General features: G+C 41.9%; 1 protein-coding gene across 1 annotated transcript in view; it reads right to left on the bottom strand.

Moving 5' to 3' along the window:
• The window catches only part of UBE2R2 (ubiquitin conjugating enzyme E2 R2), a 133,331-nt gene that overhangs the window by 19,637 nt on the left and 93,552 nt on the right, over positions 1-20,142 (bottom strand). Inside the window, exons 2-3 of the mRNA XM_074995841.1 lie at positions 8,201-8,287; positions 933-1,030 (exon numbers count right to left, since the gene is read on the bottom strand). Of these exons, the coding sequence (XP_074851942.1) occupies positions 933-1,030; positions 8,201-8,287 (185 nt within the window). The remainder of the gene's footprint in view (positions 1-932; positions 1,031-8,200; positions 8,288-20,142) is intronic.

The following is a 20,142-nucleotide window of genomic DNA, read 5'->3' as shown; positions in this document are numbered from 1 at the left end:
GGTGGCGAGCCACGTCAATTTTGAAGTGCCGCAGCGGCCCGCATGCTAATGAGGCGCTGAATATGTATTTCAGCGCTTCATTAGTAAACTTCGAAATGGCCATTTGCATGGCCATTTCGAAGTTTTTGGCTAGTGTAGACACGGCTTAGATGTAGCATTTTAAATGGAGAGCCACCCAATGAAAGGAAGCATTTGTTAGCTTGGAGCGCTCTTTGTGACTCATTTAGCTTTGTGCACTATGGGGACATACCTGGCCAGCCATCTGCATAGGCAACTTTGTCCTTTGGAGTGTTATCCTAATATCATAATTGAGGGGAGAAAATAGGAAAGGCCGGTTGTACAGAGCCCAAGAGCCATAGGTGTCAGAGTCCTGGTCCACAAGCTAGATCCCCTGCTTCAGTTAGTCTGTCAGGCTAGTCTGAAGGGCACAGAAATGCCTTTAAATGCCTTTTACCCTTTTTAGTTGCAGAATCCCTCAGGAAAAATCTTGAATATTAGTAAATAAGTGCACAGACAAATGCTGAAAGATGGGTCTTTGCTATTTCTGTAACCCAGAGGGGTATTTACTCTGAATTAGAACAGTAATTCAAATATCAAGGACAATGTGGATTTGGAAAGAGAGTCTGAATTTGAGACCGCAAGTATATTCTCTGAGCAAATGTGAGCAATGATGCATCAAAGTGGAAATTTCAGCAAGGTAACATAGTACCTGAACACACTGCACTCCAGTAAGTAGTGAGATTAATTTTACCATTAAATATCCTTAATTCTAACAGACTCAAACTAGCCATTTTTAAAGATGGATGCCAAGCCAGTTTTTCCATTTCCATCTGAGATCAGAACACAGGCTATGGTCTGGATGCACATATAGACCACAAGAGAACTTTCATGAGGTCTACATTTGCAGAGGAAGTGGTTCCATATTTTGTTACCTGACATTCTGGGTGGGGTTCCACCTCTCCGATGGCAGTTCTCCACTTTGTGGGTCATCTACAGGTGGATGAAGAATTGAAATACATACGTCTCCATTCTGCAAGACAGAGGTGAAAGATTCAATAAAATATTAGTGTAAGTTGGTGCGGTCACAGAAGCCCCCTTGGGATTATTCCCCTGTGCGTAGACCATGCAGCCCTGCTCTCTGTGGGGAGAGCCCCATCACTCCTGTCTTGTTGAGCCAGATCCTCTGGTCTCCCCCAGGCAAGACACTGCAGACACTCCAAATCACTTCAGCTCTGGGAGAACGCAGTTCTAGGGCATAGCGCCCAGGAAAACCAACCCCCGAAAGGATCAAAACCACAAATAAGACTCGCTTCCACTAAGGAAAAGTTTTACACAGGGAAAACTTAGAAGGTAAGCCCCAGGGAAGATGACTTGTTTGGCAGCCCCGCTTCCAAGGAAAAAATATCAAGTTCCTAATGGCTTTCAGTACCAGGTAGTACGGCTGCATGTCCTTCTAGCACCAACCACCTTGTAGACTTACCCAAAAATTTCATTACCCAATAAATAAATTTGCCAGGTCTTTAAGCTGCAACAAGACTGCTTGTTTTATTGTGAAGCTACAAACTAAGATGGCTACACTTCTAGGGCAAACAAGGCTTTTTACAAGGTCACTGAGTTGATTACCCAGTCATTAGAATTCTGGGGAACATTTAAAAACTATAAACAGACTTACACCTCATACTTCCGACTTGAAATACAAGAATGATGCATGCACCAAAATAGGATATACAGATCCAGCAGATTGTAATATTAAAATTGACAAAGTTAATATGGAGGTATTTTGGCTAAAGCATCTGCAAGTTGTACATATTTAGACAACCCAATTTTCATAAAGCATGGGGAGAGGAGAAACCGTGACAATTAGCAGTTATACAGTGCCAGGAACAATGTCAAATTCTTCTTTAGCCATTTTACATATTTCATCTGGATGCCTTTGTGCATAAGCACAATAATGTAAGTTTGCAGTTTATGTAGACTGGATCCCCATCGCTATCTGACTCAAGCCAGGGAAGCTAACTATCCACCCACCGGAGTAAGTTTTGATGAATTCTCATCACATGCTGTGCTCTCACTAGTTTCTCACACACTCGCAGAATTAATTTTGTTATGTACATTTATTCAGAGGCGATGTATGACAAACTGCCTTGTAGTGGTGTACATAAAATTAATGTGGTGGAAGCGGGGCCAAGTGGCTCAGAGCCGGGGGCCGGGGGGGGAAGAGGGAGAGAGAATCTGAGCTGGATCACTGATCCTTTTCAGCCTCACTGGGAGCTGCTGCTTAGCATCTAGAGAAGAGCTGGATATAATATGGCCTGCCAAGCCTCCAGATCCAGCCCACAGGCACAGCAAGGAGCCTCAGGCTGGCTCCCTTCCTGCCCTGCCCACTCTGGCTCAGAAAAGCAGCTGCAGGGCTCTGTTTTTCCAAACAGCTGCAAACCTGGGGGAAGGGAGGAGAGGTTTCCAGCACTGCCCAAACCCCCAGCATGTCCCATTGTCAGTTTCTGACCAATGGGGCTTCCTGTTTGAAGCATCCCACCCCTCTGGCTCACAGACACACATGGCCCCTACGATGGCTGGGCAGGAAGGGATCTGCCTGAGAAATCAGCTGGGCTGCTGGACAGGAGTTGCCCAGACAAGTCTTCCAGATTGGTGCCAGAGGCAGGCTCTAAGACCCTCCACACCTACCCTACATAACCCTAACCCTCTGACTGCCTCCTCCACCCACACCCACATAAGCCAAACTTCTGCCCCCTCCTCCTGCAACCATACACTCTCCCAGATGCTGCACCCCAATACCCTGCCCCAGGTCACAACCCAAACCCCTGCACTCCAGTCCCCGCCCCAGGTCACAACTGCATCCAAGCTAACCCACCCTAACCCAAACTCCACAACTCATCCTACACCCCAAACCTTACCCCAAGCTTCCTTCAGTACCCAGCCTCCATATCAGACCCCGCACCTCTCCCATTAATATCATGGAAGAGCATGGCCCTGGACCACTCTCCAAATTCCTGAAGTCGTCCCCCACATCAAAAATTATTGTCCATCCCTGATCTAGAGACTCATATGCTGATCTGGTAGAACTTGCTTATTTTGTTAGACAATTTCTACTCCTGGTCAGGGAAGGGAAATAGTGCCTATGGCTGGATTAGTCACTTTAGAGCTACTAGAGTGGGGTCAACAACCAAAATAGCAAGAAGAGCTTCCCCCCCCCAATTTGGTAAAAAACTTTATTGAAGAGACCCAAATACATGTGAATACAGGAGTCTTTAATAATGTCAAACCGTACTTTTTGTAACCCCTATTCTAAGAACACAGCATACACAATGTTTTGTAGTGTTACACATATTTACTTCAAGACATTCAAACTTTTTGCATATTATATTTCCTCACACTGTGTGTGTATTTGTACTGTCTTCCTGACCTTCACTCACAAACCTCTTGCTCTCTGCCTCTCTGAAGGATGCTAGTGGGAATTATCCAAATGTTTTGAGATCAGTTTGCTATTTAGATAAGAGTTCATTTTGGGCTTTTAGTCAGTCATTGTTTATTGAAAATAATCAAATTTTTGTTTGTTTTTTTAAACTTTGTAATTATAGCATCAGGAGCCATAAAGAAGTCTTTAAAGAGCAGCACATAGCTCTGGAGCTGCAGGTTGCAGAGCCCTGTACTAGACAAAACCAGCAGTGCTGAGATATGGGAGGGGATACCCTGTATGAGAAGTTAATTCCTCACAGTCAATTTTGTTCATGGGAAGTTTCCAAGCAAATGTAAGCATGTAGATTTTGTATGAATCCTGTGGTCCATAAATGATAGAGTTCTCTATAGTTTCAGTTCTGAAGCCTTGTGCTAGAATGTAGTGCTGCTGTACGTCAGCAAAGGAAGTCTGAACCCAGTGAAAAGCCTCCATACTGATGGAGTGAGCTGGTCTAACCCTTGAGTACTATTCCATCTACCAACTATTTTGTGGAACAGTAAAGTAGAGGTAACAGCAGAGGTAAAGTGAAAATTCTAACACAAAATTGGTGGAAAGTTTAAACACATCACATACATTCAAGCATCACACTTCCAAGAGGAAAGAGTAAGTTTACAGAAGAACAAAAACATGAATAGGGCCCAGATGGATTAAGAGATTTTGAAAATTGCTTAAAACATAAGTAAGGAGACAGAGAATGTGACCACTATTTGAAAGCTGTGAACTGCGAGAGGGAAAGAAATTGAGGATTGCATAGTGGAGCACAGTTAAGAGCAACTAGATGTAAGACAAGGTGAGAAATTCGAAGTGGGACTCAAAAAGGTAGTGTTGTCAAGACCACAGACTGGATAACCTAACAGAAACTCAATACAGAACATATCTATTATTCCTACCAGGATATAACTGAATTCAGGTTTACTTTATGCCTTCTTCTCTTACTACTGTAAGTCACAACTCTGACATCTCCCCATTTGAGCTCATCAGCAACTATGAATATCTGGTTCCTTTTGTCTGTGGTACCTTGACGGTTTACTTTTGGCAGCAGCAGCAGCATGCCACCACATGTAACTGTAGCTGTCCCAGTTTCTCCTATTAATTGCCTGGTTTTGCAGTATACACAACAGCCAACAAACTGAAACTACTTTGGCTTCTTTTGACTTCAGAGAGCTTCACAGTTTTCAGATGAACATAAAAAATGTTCACTTTCACAGCTGGCAGGTCTTGGTTTAAAAAAAGTTACCTCCAATCACATGGAAGAAATTAGCTTAGAACAAGAGTTCAGGTTAGTTTCTTTTAACAGTTATAGGAATGCCACCATCCCTCTTCCTCAGAATTACTGGAGAAAGGTCTTTAACCCTCTTGCGTTGAAGTAGAAACACTATGGTCCACTTTGCTGATTCAGATAACAGAACTGGCACACCCTCACTTCCTGCATGAGGATTTAGAGATTCTGAATCCACAGCTAAACCTATGCCCTATTCAGGATAGATTCCTTTTCATTAAGGCTGCTGATTAACAGCAGTTGATTTTCTGAATTGTGTGAATTAACTATTTATCAAAATTTTTAAATAAAATACCAATTGATTTTTATTAAATATTTGGGATTCTCTTCTACATTTCCAAATTTATTGATTTCAATTATAGCAGAATCCCAAATGTACAGTGCACACTTCATATTTTTGAATACAAATGCTTGCACTGTTAAAATTATACAATATTTTTCAATTCACCTCATACAAATACAATAGTGTAACTTCTATTATGAAAGTGTAACTTACAAATGTCAACTGCCCTCAAAAAATGTAAATGTTTAGAGCCTCACAAGTCCACTCAGTCCAGATTATTTAGCCAACTACTAAAATTAACACAAATTGTTTAATTTTCACGATAAAGAGATTGTACTTGTACTAGGTTTGACTTTTTTTAAAAAAACAGTGCAAATATTTGTAAGTCAAAAATATAAAAAGTTAGAATACTATTTTAAGCGTATAGTACTAATAATTGTTCTGTTAAACAATGATTTCTTAAATTGTTTGACAACCCTAACTTTTAATTGGTTTTAATGGTTACAAAATCCAATACTATTGAAGGAGATTTCTGAGAAAGAAAAACACTTTCTTGGCCACATATTTAAACTCCTGAAGTTTAAGTTGCAGCAGGGCAGCAAAAGTCTCAAGGTTTTCAAATGACACTAGAAGGAGGATACTGATCACCATGTACTACCTGAATGCAGGATAGTCCTTTGCATTAGAATGCAGCTGCCTCCTCAGCATCAAGCAATCAATATGGAGTACAATCTTATTTGCCAGTGTACATTTGGAAAGCCACTGGTCAAAACAGGTAAGAATAGATCATAAGCTGTATAACTACCACAGTCTAGAGGAGATTACTAAAGAACACTTGCTAAGGACTCAGCATTCAGGAGCAGCCCAGGATACTTCAATGTTGGAGTGAGGACATCCAAGATCAAGACTTGGACTGACATCCTCATTCCTTAAGAGATCCAAGAAGTTTACCCAGACCAGGGGTCAGCAACCAAAATGACAAGAGCCATTTTTCCAGTTCGGTAAAAAACGCAAGTCAAGAGCTGCAATGTATGCGAATATGAGACCGTCTGTACTAAATAAGGTCAAACCATACTTTAAGAACAGCTCACATATGTACATTTCCTCACACACGTGTGTTTGTACCACTATCTTCCTGACATTCACTCCCACACCTCTCTCTCTGGAGGATGCTTTGGGGAGTCATCCAACATTTCAAGATCACATATCATTTGCTATTTAGATATGAGCTCTTGTTGGGCTTTTAAGACAAGCACCATTTATCAAAAATAATCAGAAGGGTTTTTTATTTGTTTAAAAAAAAACCCCACACACTTTGTAGCTATAGCATAAGAACGGCATACTGGGTCAGACCAAAAGGTCCATCCAGCCCAGTATCCTGTCTGCCGACAGTGGCCAGTGCCAGGTGCCCCAGGTGAGGTGAACCGAAGACAATGAACAAGCGATTTGTCTCCTGCCACTGGTCTCCAGCCTTTGACTAAAGGCTAGGGGCACCATACTTTACCCTTGGCTAATAGCCATTTATGGACCTAACCTCCAAAAATTTATCAAGCTCTTTTTTAAACTCTGTTAGAGTGCTGGCCTTCACAGCCTCCCCTGGCAAGGAGCTCCACAGGCTGACTGTGCGCTGTATGAAGAAAAAATTTTCGTTTTAGTTTTGAACCTACTACCCATTAATTTCATTTGGTGTCCCCTAGTTCTTATATTATGGGAACAAGTAAATAACTTTTCAATATTCACTTGCTCCACACCATTCATGATTTTATATACCTCTATCATATTGCCCCTCAATCTCCTCTTTTCTAGACTGAAAAGTCCCAGTCTCTGGAGCCTCTCCTCATATGGGACCCTTTCCAAACCCTTAATCATTTTAGTTGCCCTTTTCTGAACCTTTTCTAATGCCAACATATCTTTTTTGAAGTGAGGAGACCACATCTGCACGCAGTACTCAAGATGTGGGCGTACCATAGTTTTATATAGGGGAAGTATGATATTAGTCATTCTCTATCCTTTTTTTAATAGCTCCTAACATCCTATTTGCTTTACTGACTGCCACTGCACACTGCGTGGATGTTTTCAGAGAACTATCCACTATAATTCCAAGATCCCTTTCCTGATCTGTTTTATCTAAATTTGCCCCCATCACATTGTATGTAACAGGAGTCAAAGAAGAAGTCCTTAAAGAGCCACATGAGTCCACATGCGTGGATGGGTCAAATGTCAGAGAAGCCTCTCCCAACAGAGGTGCAGGCAAAAGATAAGCAAATGTGTTCCACAATTTACGTATCTTTTGCTGACAGGTCTTAGCAATGTAGACACGGCCTCAGTGTCACATTTGCTTACAGGGGAACTGCTGAATCAGTCTTGAGCTGCTTCTTGGATATAGATCTCATGATATCTCATGAGGACTGTTAAATATTAACCTAAGACAAGATTCCAAGACAATAAACGGCTATTTAGGATTGATACGGTATTTGAAAGATCATCAGCAAATATGATATATGAAAATGAAAAAGGGCCCTTTTTCATAACCACACAAGAGGATAAAGCAACTAGTATAATTATATTATGAAGTTATTTAGAACACAATTAGCGATGAAGAGTAAGGGTTTTTGGGGAGCATGGGAGAACATAACTGGGGAAGAGCATTCACATCTAAACTTAAGGCAAGCTTTCATCTTACACTTGAAACTCAACTCTGTACCTTACTCACATAGCATACAACCTCAGGTCTGTGTATTTACCACTTTAATACCCCAAAAAACAAAAACAAAAAAAAAAAACCAGCTTCAAAATAAGCTATTTTGATTAAGTTTAAATTTCACTATTGTCAAAATGCTGACTAAGCCATGTCAAATAAAAGCTGGAGAAATGGTTGATCTTTAAGATCCAAAATGAATGGGAAAAATAGTTACAGCCCACATTCCAATTAATAGCAGTTTTACAACTATGTTAAGTCAGTGACAACAGGGGTTATCTGCACAGGTTGAACACCAGTCTCTGAATGAGAGTGCTTATAAGAAATCTAGGTTTAGTTTTTTTAAATACAACACAAGTTTTAGTTGCTAGAACGTGACAATTACAACTAAAGACATGCAACATTTCAACTCAAATCATGTCTGCTTCAACTGACGAGAAACCCACCACTGCAATATCTTACCTCATAAATGTTGGGGTGCCACATTTTGGTCAGGAATCTGAACGTAGGTGGTGAATATGGATAGTCAATAGGAAATTTGATGTGAGCCTGCAACAAATAAAGATTTTTTATAATAATCTTAATTTTCATGTAGCAAAATGCATAGGGACCATAAGTGAACCTCTCTCATTCAAAGGTTTAGCAGCAAAAGTGACTTCAAACTGAAAAGAAACTTTCGCTAGTATACCTATAGAGATGTAGCCACCAAACAAATCTATGCCGTTTAGCTCCATTGAATATCCTGAGCAAACTGGTGTTTGAATAGGAGATTTTGAAGATCTGGACTGAGGTTCATTGGATTGTAATAAAGAGGGGAAGACAAGCAAGCAACTCAAGCTTCACGTAGTTTTCATAAGAGTCAAAGTCCTGAAAGGTCTTAATTGTTTTTCAAAGTCACTTTAAAATCCAACTTCAGTTTCCTTTTTGAAAATCTCAAATCAGTTGAACTTTTTAGCTCCAGTAAGTGGGATTTTCTAGTGTTCAAAGCCCCTCTAATGTGCCAACAGGGTCACTAAACAAAGCAATAACTGAAAACATTTCCATCAATACCGGTATACTGAACACACTTCACTTTGTTTAGGAAAAAGGAATATTTGTTGGTAGTTCTGAGCAACTTGGTTGGTAGAAGAAGAAAAAAATTTCAGGCAAATTAACACGCCTACCAAGCTAAAAATGTCTATTACATTTGTTGCCATGATACCAGAGCACTTCACAAATGCAAATTTTAAAAGGGACTTATTTAGGTTTTGTAGACCTGTGTAATCCTGCCACATAAACCAGAATCTGATAAGAGAAATTTATTGTGCTAATGGTGGGTTAGCATGCCCATTGCCTTAGACAGCCACCTTTTTAATAAACAAAGGTAACTAGCTGGCCTAAAGTTTGCGGACTTGGAGGAGATTATGAAGCTATTATGTGGGTAGCTATGAGCTGAGCCTCCAACCCCAAACACTTTGCCCCTAGCATTTATAATAGTGTTAAATATTTAAAAAACTTATTTTTAATTATGAGGGTGCCATCCCACTGATGGGCTTGCTATGTGAAAGGGATCACCACTACAGAAGTTTGTAAACCACCGTAAAAGAACCTTTAAATGTCAACTAAATAGACTGTAGGCCAGAGTTAAAACCAGCATTTTAAAATTCAGCCAAGCTTTTATATGGAGGCAACATAGGTTGAAATAAAAAAGCCAGCCCATTCTGCAATTTAGGTTCCTCTGGTTCAAAGTGGAACTAGCATTCTCTGGAGCTTGAATTTTTGTGAACACCTACATAATGACTCCATATATAGGTAAACGTGTATTATGGAATTACAGTAGGTTAGACTCAAAGCAGTGGGGATTTACTGGAGTACACACACTTTTAGAAAAGTGCTAACTGGATGTTCATAATGTGCAAAAATGATTAATTAGCCTTCTAAGACCATTCAGCCTCTCATGCTGAAGTTTCAGAATGGTCAGTGGATAACTTTGCAGGTCTTGTTTGCTAGCATCTTATGCTGCTGGGCATATCGACGACTTCAGTCTAAACTTTTTGTTTTTGTGTCTTTAACTTGGAGCTTTGTATATTTAAATGTAGAGGATTTTAAATTTTGACCACCAGGTTAGACAAGTCTATTTAACTGACAGATTATAAAGGTCCTGAGGACTGTTCCCACCTCCCCAAGCCAAGACTCCATTTTTGTGAGTATACATGGCCCTCCACACAGTTTTCATACCCAGATGTGTGTCTCAGAACAAAGTTTGTCGACCCCAAAATAAACTATTAACCCATTTCTGGGCTGCAAGCAAAAAACTAAGGTAACTTGACAACTGTAGAGCTACTCAAACACACAAACACTGCAGAATTAAACATTAATGAGTGGAGTGCACAAGAGCCATCTGTATACACTGTTCAGTGCCATGTAACAGTGTTAGAGTAGCAGATAAAGGTACATTAGGGAACCACTTTCTGATGTGCAGGTAATTGATAGATTGAGTTTGTAAAGACATAACTGGTTACAACATAAAAGATCAGAAAGCTATAGAATTTGGAAACAGTTATTTGCTGCCCTATAACGTTTAGCTAAATTGAAGTACAGTACAAACTTTATTATCTGGCACCCCCAGAGAACCAGGGAGGGTCAGTAATAAAACATGCTGGTTATTTGAGCTGGGGCTGGCAGCTGGTCCATCAAAGCAGCAGCAGCTGGCCCCGGCCTGGCAGCCATCCCCTCAGCATCCCGTTTAACTGAATGTGTCTGATAACCATGCTTTTACTGTACTGAGTTTTTAGGAGGTACCCTAGGATAGCAATCCAGATACAGAAAAAGCAGCTTCTGCCAGCGAGTACTCAGCACTATCGGTTCATTGTATCAGCAGTTTGAGCTGTAGTCAAAAGGATTAATTGCCCTGGGGGAAACCCAAATGCATTAGAAAGGCAGAATTTTACAAATGTCACTTTTGCTTCTCCTTCTCCTGATTAGCTTGAAAAGTAAAACTGAATTATTTTCTAGGACATCAATTAAAGTTTTCATAGCCAAGTTCCAATTACTCAGCATTTTACTTTCCTAATTGAAACAGTCAGTTCAAAACTACTTTCTGCCATTGGAGTACTATTAAAATCTCACTTCAATGGGTGAAGGAAGCCAGGAGTTTTAGGGGAAAAACATGCCAGATGTCTGCTGAATACTCTCATTCCGATAGCTGTGAATCCAGTATCATCACTAACTGCCATTTAAAATATTTCCTGGATTAGATAGGTCAGAAGACCAAGGACTACATATTAAAAATTCATGTTTGAACCAGGGTGGAAGAAAAAAAATTCTTCATTTTAATTGTAAAATATTTTTAATCTCATCATTAACATCCTACACCTACAGTCTCATAAAATGAACTAATGGCTCTAGTCTGCCCAGCTTAAATACCACTTCTTGCTTCTTGAAAGTGAGCTTTAAGATTTGTTTCTCAGGCAACTAAAGTAACATGCAGAGAAAGACAAGCTGGATAGGTTTATTTTTCTTCCGTACATATGCCACGGTGGACCTTGGACAAGCACAGCAGAGGAGTTAGTTAAGACATTGGTCTTAATAACAGACACACAATGTATGAAAAAGGATGGAGACAGCCTACAACAGAACAGTGGAGCGGACTGGAAAGAAAAAGGGAAGACATTCATGACACATAAATACAACTTCCTATATTTCTTCCCTCTTTTCTTTCCTCCACTTTTGCCACAGAAAAATGGTCACGGCTTCTGGGCACAAAAGAGGTCTTATCAGAATATTCTGAAGAAATTCATTCCCTGGGTGAAAAAAGAAGACAAGTCAAATGAAGAAGTGCAAGATAGTGATACAGGGCTTAGTTGCAAGAACGTAAAGTTTTCTCCCAATAAGCATTTATGTGGATGAAGGTGTGTCTGTGTCTCTCTCAACAGGGCACATCAACTGGTTAGTAACAAATAACTCACTTTGCAATGCACCATTCTTTAAGGATCTCTGCTTTCTAGAGCAAGTGATTTAATAAGCAAATTCCAAAGCTGTTTGATACGCTGAATGTTGCTTAAAAAAAAAAAAAGAGGGTTAGCTTATGTAATCCTTATGGCTTATTTAGTTACTAGGTTTAGAATCCATCACTGAAGTACTAAATCTAGAATTGCCAGTTTCCGCTGAGTGTCAATTATACATGACATGCACCTATTTTGGAACATCATGGACATACACCATAATGGTAATGCTGTAAATCATCTATTCCCTATATTATTTCACTGTAATTTCCATTCTATACTGGTTCTCAAACAGAAGTGCCAGTAAGTTCAAGGGGCTTACTCCAAAATTAAAATGTACTCTAAGTGCAGTACTAGCTTATTTGGTAACTTGGAATTCGATCAACAGCCTTACTGAAAAAAGTAAAATGATTAACTGAATAATAGAATGAGAAAAAAATTGAAATAATTTAATTTTGTTTCAGGATCCCAGTTAAATGCAAGAGACAGACTGACTATCTGCAACAACTGCAGAATTATTTGCAGGCACTTTTAGCAACTGGGCTACAACTAAACATTATTTCAGAAAAAGTATCAGAAGCAAGATTTCAGCCATCCAGTAAAAGCCACCCTTTTGTAGTAAGGGCTAGCAATTACAAACAAGATACCACAGTTGACAAGATTGCTTGGTTCATTTATGCCATGTATTCTCTTTTTCGCTTTGTTAAAAATAAACACTTCCATTGACATGGCTGAGTTCTTATGACCAGTCTACACTCCACCTGGTAGTGCAGGCGTTAGTGGAGGGTTGGTAGATATGGTGCATGAGAAAGAACCTGAACAGTATGCAACAATACAAAGGAAAAATTTTCCATTTTAAGCCTTGATGAGTACATCAATGTATCTGTAACAACAGAAGATGGGATTGCATATCTTTTTGAAAGATTAGGAAACACACTGACTGAACAAAAATTCAAATCATCAAGTGTGCAGTTCTCAGACAACCCTGCAAACATGGCAAACATACTTAGAGGAACTGGAATTATGCTCCATAACATGTGGCTGCAGTGCCCATTGAAAACATTTTTAGCAAAATAAGTCTTCTCCAGGAATAAGAGAAAATGCTGAAATTCACAAAATGCTTCCTCAACAACAATTTTGCTTCATCTTCACTGAAACAATCAGGAAGATCCAAATTAATTCTCCCTCAAGACATTCAATGGAAATTGTGGTTATTTGGAACAATGTATTAAGAACTGGCTTATTCTCTTAAAACTTTGTGAAGAAACCCACTTAAATATATGGAACTATTTCACCCCAAGTATCTAACAGTGGATTAAAGAAGAATCTAGAGGATATGCTCAGTATACTAAGGCTATAGATAATAAGCTTCAAATTTCAGAGAAAGTACTGGCTGCTGCATTGCTGATACTGTTGAAATTTTAAAGACACTTCCAAGAGACATGGACAAAATAAATCCCTCACCAGAACTTAAAATACAGGTGCTCCACCTCATTTTCTTGTGAACATTCTTATTCCCATATACAAAAAGGTAGATGCCTAACTTCTGAAGCTGATGTTGCCACACCACAGGCATCTCAAAATCACTTCTCAGTTATGCTAGTCATAAATTGCAGAGCTATAGTGAAACCATCTAAATATCACTACATGTTTACCGACGTGAATAAAGTCACTCTTGTGCACTGGTGGAAATCACTAGCCAGGCACCTTAAAACAGAGTTCCTAAGCCAACTTCTGAAATCAGTAGCTTCTGCTGCAGACATAAAAAGAATGTTAATTGTTGGCATTATTCACACAAATCTCAAACTGACTGGGAATTGAAAAAGCAGGAAAATTCTTATGTTTCAATATAAGAATCAAAATGACCGTGGGCATGTGGAAGATGAGATAGTTGTAAAGGTTAAGGACACTGCAGTTAGTGTTATGATGGCTTGTTTTTTAGAAAAAGTTAAATTTGAAAATTAATAAGAAAAATGTTTAAGGACAGCTACCACCCAGCAAGTCAGCAGACTGCGGCAACTGCAAACGTAAAACTCTAATATAATAACATTTAAGAGTTAGTTTAGTAATAAGAATTAAATCACACAAAAATAAAACCCTTTTATTAACGTACTGCTGCTGCGTCTGCAGCTTAAACACAGGTAATGTACTATTTCCTAAATTAATAAAAATCACGTCATCTAAAATAATTACACAAAGCATACCCTCTTAGTTGCGTGAAATGCTATACTGAGTTGTAACATTTTAGTAATCAGATTTGCACCATTGTTTAAGAAATATGAAGTAGTATTACCAGTGGGAAACTAAAAATTTTTTTCGTAGTGATTTAAATCAATATTTTAGAATTTCCTTAATTTAAAAAAAAAATATCACTCAACCCTGTTTTGAGTGGCAGTTTGTCACCCTGGCAAACTGCTGGTTGCTAAGAATGCAGGATATTTGGATAATTTTACTGACACAATCTAGTTCAGGGTAAGACAGGCTCTACTTTATACACTGCCAGAATAGCACAGACCTGAGGCACCATGCATTTGGTTGAATTAGACCTAACCTACAATGGAATTTATTTAAGAGAGGAAGCACCCAGAAAAAGCTTCAACACACAAACTGGGTTGGTGGGGGGGGGGGAGGGGAGAGAGGCGAGACCACCATTAAATCTGATACCCAACAGGTCTCTCAAAACAACTATACAAAAAAGTGACCAGAGCAAATCCTAGATTTCACGCATTTGAACACTTAGGCCAGGACTACATCTGTATTTTACCAGTTCTGAGACATATGTTAATTAAGCAGTACTAAGAGAGGTAAGTTAAACATTATGAGTAATGAAAAGGTTAGAGGCAGATTCCATCCCTATGTAATTTGACACCACGTAAGGCCTGCACAGCCCTCTCCAACTAGATTTCTGCCACACCACAATATGCAGACACTTGTAGAAAAAGCATGGCTATTTTAGTTGACTGTTTCCTGTTTATTGTCCTACATGCCCCAGACACTGTCACTGTTCCATATTTGGCTTTGCCCACATTTTCCTGTTACCCTATACCTCAATATTTAAGATGGGACAAAGCAAGCGCACGCGCGCGCGCACACACACACACACACTTTCTAAGAGAAAGCTCAGAAAGCAGTGGTCAGCTTAGACATTTAGATATATTACATTTGTTTAAGTGTTTGCTGAGCTAAACATTTCAATTCAGTTCTTAAATACATTAGAAAAGTTAATCAATATAGTGTAGTAATTTTTAACTTCTAGGTGGTCTCCACACAAAATATTTACATAATGCTGTTTTCTCTATAACCAGTACAAACATGAACATGTTACCATAAGCAGGCTAAGACAGTCTTGGAGCCCACTGAGATGAAGGGACACTCAGGGTGTCCCACTTACTAATCTAGGTTGCCCATCAAAGGCAGCTTGGTTTTCACCCATGCAAATTAAAGAAAAAGTCACTTTTTTTTATTTTTAATTCAGCCACCCAGTCCACCCAACTAGTTCTGGGAATCCTGAATAAACATGTCCTTTATATGGTATAGAAGTAGAAAAATCAACTGTTCAGTGCATGGTATTAACTCCCAAAGATAACCCATAAAAGGAAAAAAAAGTGGGTTTGTATCATGTTTTTCTGCTTTATAGTTATAAAAGGTGGCCTGCAACTCACATCTGGAAGACTAGCTAGTCAAAAAAAAGTCACAGGAAGTTACTCATTTAATTATTCCAATTCAATTATGCTATTGAAAGGATCAAGGAATTTTTAGTTCAACTATTTTGTTTATACAACACCAAAAAGTTTAAACACTTTCAACATAAATCTTTGTTCAATACCTACAAACTTCACCTCTTCTAAATTAATGTAAATGAGCTCATGTGACACAAAAGCCACCCTGCCTGCTGTTCCCTATCCTCAAGGTACACTAGGAAAACCCATCTGGACACTGTTGGCATTGTCCAGATCAAAAACTCAGGCAGAAAAAAAGTGTACTTTGTACATTTAAAAATAACCAAGCAGCCTTTTTGTATTCCATTTTGTACAGCACCTAACAGACTGAACCTTTTACATTCTACAAGCTTTTTGAAAAAAAAAAAAAAAAAAAAAAAAAGGAACTGTTACAGGTTTGCACAGTGACACACGAGCCCTTGATTTTGATTAAAGCCTCTAGGAGCTAAAAGAGCAACATTAAAATTTACAAAATTAAGAGATTTACTAATATCAGTTTGCAAATTTTCTAACTTACAGAAAATGCTCACTTCCAGTAAATACTATGTCTGCCTTAAATTCATATGTATGGGCAGTTACAGCACTGACTGTTGGAAACCCCCCTTGGAGTGTTTAACTGTGTAAAAATTGACAAGAAAAATGGACAAATAAGACAGCTAACTGACACACTGGCCAAGTGCAAAGTTTCAGCTACATCAAAGTAAAGTATAGTTCTCAATAGAAAAATACTGCACACAAGTACTTCTAGTGAAGCTCTCGCTGTTAAACTAAAATGCATTATTAAGCTGAATGGAAGAAGAGAGGATTCTTTGGCTGCATCTACACTAGCCCCCTCCTTTTGGAGGGAGTATGTTTTGAGGTGGTTTGGAAGATGCTGATGAGGTACTGACATGAATATGCAGTGCCTCATTAGCACAATGGCAGCCGTATGCGTTTTGAAAGTGACACTTTTCGAATGCCTCCGCCCATGTAGATGGGGGTCTTTTGAAAGGACCTCCAACTTCGAGAGCTCCTTCTTCCCAGTTGGTTTTAGTGCAGACACAGACTGAGTCTTTGTTATGTTGGTACACTACCAGGCTCTCTTACCATATAGTCTCATTCCTCCTGCATGGGCACTCTCAGGGACCTGGGCAAATTGAGCAAGATTTGGTCCTTTCTTCCTGATGTCATCAACAAGGAATATATGATGACCTAAGCAGTTATTTTGCCATTTCTCTCCACTCTAACTCAAAGAAAGACAGGTTACTCACCCTAGTAACGGTGGTTCTTCGAGATGTCCCCCCATGGGTGCTCCACAATAGGTGTCGGGCTCGCCCGGCGCTGCAGATCGGATCTTCCAAGCAGTTTCTGCCAGACCACGCATGCGCCGGCGCGCGCCGCTCCCTTGCGCGCTCCTGGCCACGTGCGCGATCCGGTCCCTGCCAGTTCCTTGACCAACCGCCTCGGATGCCCCTGCAAAACACTAAACAGAGATCCGAAGCGGGGAGGATGGGCGGGTAGTGGAGCACCCACGGGGACACATCTCGAAGAACCACCGTTACTACGGTGAGTAACCTGTCTTTCTTCTTCGAGTGTCCCCGTGGGTGCTCCACAATAGGTGACTACCCAGCAGTAACCCAAGATAGGAGGTGGGTAATCGGATTATGTGCAGCTCGTCCCTGAGAGGACCGCTGTCGAGACACGGGTATCCTCTTGGAATACCCTGTGAAGGGCGTAATGTTTGGCGAAGGTGTCAGGATGACCAGGTCGCCGCTCTGCAAATGTCTTTTAGCGCAACGCCCTTGAAAAAGGCTGTTGATACCGCCACCACCCTAGTGGAATGAGCCCTGGGAGTGGCCGATAAAGGAGTCTTTTTGAGTTCGTAGCACATTTTTATGCAGGATACGATATGTTTCGAGATTCTCTGCGAAGAGAGACCATCTCCTTTTGATTTGGGAGCGAGAGAGACTAGGAGTCTATCCGTTTTCCGGAAGGACTTGGTCCTGTCTACGTAGAAGGCTAGCGCCCTCCTCACGTACAGAAGGTGTAGGCGCGCCTCTTTGTTAGAGTTATGAGGCTTTGGATAAAACGAGGGTAAAACAATAGGTTCGTTAATGTGAAACTCAGAAGAAACCTTGGGAACAAAGGCTGGATGCAGCCATATGGTTACCGCCTCCTTGGAAAAAACAGTGCAGGGTGGCGTTGCCATAACTGCCACAAGCTCGCTCACCCTGCGAGCTGACGTGATTGCGAGAAGGAAGGTCATCTTTATCGTAAGGAGGCGGAGGGAAGCCGTGGCCAAGGGCTCGAACGGTGGTCCCGTTAGCACATTAAGCATCAGGTCCAAGTTCCACGAAGGTGGAATCGGTTTCCGAGGGGGGTATAGGTTTACCAACCCTTTGAGGAACCTGGTAACCATGGGATGGGCGAACACCGTGTGCCCTTCCTCCTCGTGTCTGAACGCTGAAATGGCGGCAAGGTGGACCTTTAACGAGGATAGTGAGAGTCCTCCTCTCTTGAGGTCCAGTAAATACTCTACTATAACAGGTACAGGCACCGAAAGGGGGGCCAGCTGTTTGGTAGAACACCAAGCCGTGAAGCGAGTCCATTTCTGCTTGTAGGTCTTCCTGGTGGAAGTCCTCCTGCTACTTTCTAGGACTTGCTGCACTTCCTCTGAGCATGCGCTCTCTAGGGAGCTGAGCCATGGATTAACCACGCTTGTAGTCGCAGGCCTTGGGGGTGCAGATGCACTATGGACCCCTGGGCTTGCGTGAGCAGATCCGGCGCCACCGGAAGAGGCATCGGTGGAAGGTCTGACATGCGCAGGAGTAGGGGGAACCATTGCTGTCGATCCCACGTTGGGACTATCAGGATCATTCGGGCTCCTTCCCTCCTGGCTTTCTGCAAGACTTTGTGGATCAGCACTGTGGGAGAAAAAGCGTAAAGCAGGGGGCCCCTCCACGAGATCGCGAACGTGTCCCCCAGGGACCCCCATCCCAGTCCTGCCCTGGAGCAGAATCGTGGACACTTCTTGTTGTGTTGAGTGGCAAACAGGTCTATCTGGGGAAAACCCCATGCGTGGAAAATCGGTCGTAGCAGATCGGGACGGATCTGCCACTCGTGCAAAACGCCTGCTCAGCTGGTCTGCCTTCACATTGTGAGCGCCTGGTAAGTACGAGGCTTTCAAGATTATATTGTTGGCGATGCACCAGTTCCATAACCGGACTGCTTCCGCACATAAGACATGGGACCGAGCTCCTCCTTGCCGGTTTATATAAAACATGGTGGAGGTATTGTCTGTACTGATCCCGACGACTTTGCCTTGTATATGGTCTCGAAAGTGTCTACAGCCGTTGAACACTGCTCTGAGCTCCAGTATATTTATGTGCAGTGACTGCTCCGTGGAGGACCACAGCCCTTGAGTCACCTCTTCGCCCATGTGTGCTCCCCACCCTATGAGGGAGGCATCTGTAGTAAGAAAAACCGATATTTGTGGTTGGTGGAAGGGTACCCCTGTTAGCAAGTTCTTGGGGTTTACCCACCATTGCAGGGATTTGCGCACCTCTGTTGTGGGCGACACCACCCTGTGAACGGTGTGTGCTGCCGGTTTGTATACGCTCGCCAGCCAGTGCTGCATGCTGCGCACGTGTAACCTGGCGTTCTGTACTACGAACGTCGCCGCTGCCATGTGGCCCAGCAGCTGTAAGCACGTCAGGACCGGCACCGTAGGGCTGAAGGTGATGACCTGCACGAGGGAGCCGATGGCCCGAAAGCGAGTCTCTGGTAGATATACTCTCGCTGTAATAGAATATATGCGTGCCCCTATGAACTCTATGTCCTGTGTGGGGTCTATCTTTGATTTTGCCAGATTGATAACCAGGCCGAGCGAAGAGAACGTGCCTGCTGTGATGCGTATCATGCATAGTACCTCCTCCTTTGAGGCCCCTTTGAGTAGGCAGTCGTCCAGATACGGGAATATAAATACCCCCTGTCTGTGCAGGTAGGCTGACACCACTGCCAAGGTCTGGGTGAAGACTCTGGGGGCCGAGGAGAGGCCAAACGGTAGGACCTTGTATTGAAAATGTTCTTTGCCTACCATGAACCGGAGGAATCACCGGTGAGCCAGATGGATAGTTATGTGAAAATACGCGTCTTGTAAATCGAGGGCTGCGAACCAATCTCCATCGTCCAGTGCCGTAAGGATGGAGGCGATTGTGATCATCCGAAAGCGTTGCTTGCGCAAGTACCGGTTGAGGCCTCGAACATCTAAGATGGGCCTCCAGCCTCCTGTCTTTTTCTCCGTGAGGAAGTACCTCAAGTAGAACCCTTTTCCTTGCAGTTCCTCCGGCACTCTTTCCACTGCCCCTAGGAGCATGAGATGGTCTACCTCCTGCTTGAGCCTCGCTACATGGGAGGCCTCCTGGAGGTGGGGCCTGGGTGGAGGTCGTGGCGGTGGGAGCGACTGGAAGGGGATGGCGTACCCCATGGCTATGATCTCCAGCACCCATTTGTCTGTGGTGATCCTTTGCCACTGGTTGTAGAATGGTCGGAGGCGATGGTGGAATAGCCGCTTCGGATGACCTTGTGCGATGGTAGTGATGGCGCAGCCCTGGATCTGTGTGTCAAACTTGTGGCCTTTGGCCCTGCCCCAAGGACGCACGGCTCTGTTGTGAACGTCGCTTGGGAGTTCTGTACTGCTGCTGCTGTTGATGTCGCCCTTGCT

The sequence above is a fragment of the Carettochelys insculpta genome, chromosome 5 (assembly GCF_033958435.1).
Source record: "Carettochelys insculpta isolate YL-2023 chromosome 5, ASM3395843v1, whole genome shotgun sequence".
Classification (NCBI taxonomy): Eukaryota; Metazoa; Chordata; order Testudines; family Carettochelyidae; genus Carettochelys; species Carettochelys insculpta.
The sequence above is the reverse complement of the archived record's forward strand: the minus strand, read 5'-3'. Positions and strand labels throughout refer to the sequence as shown.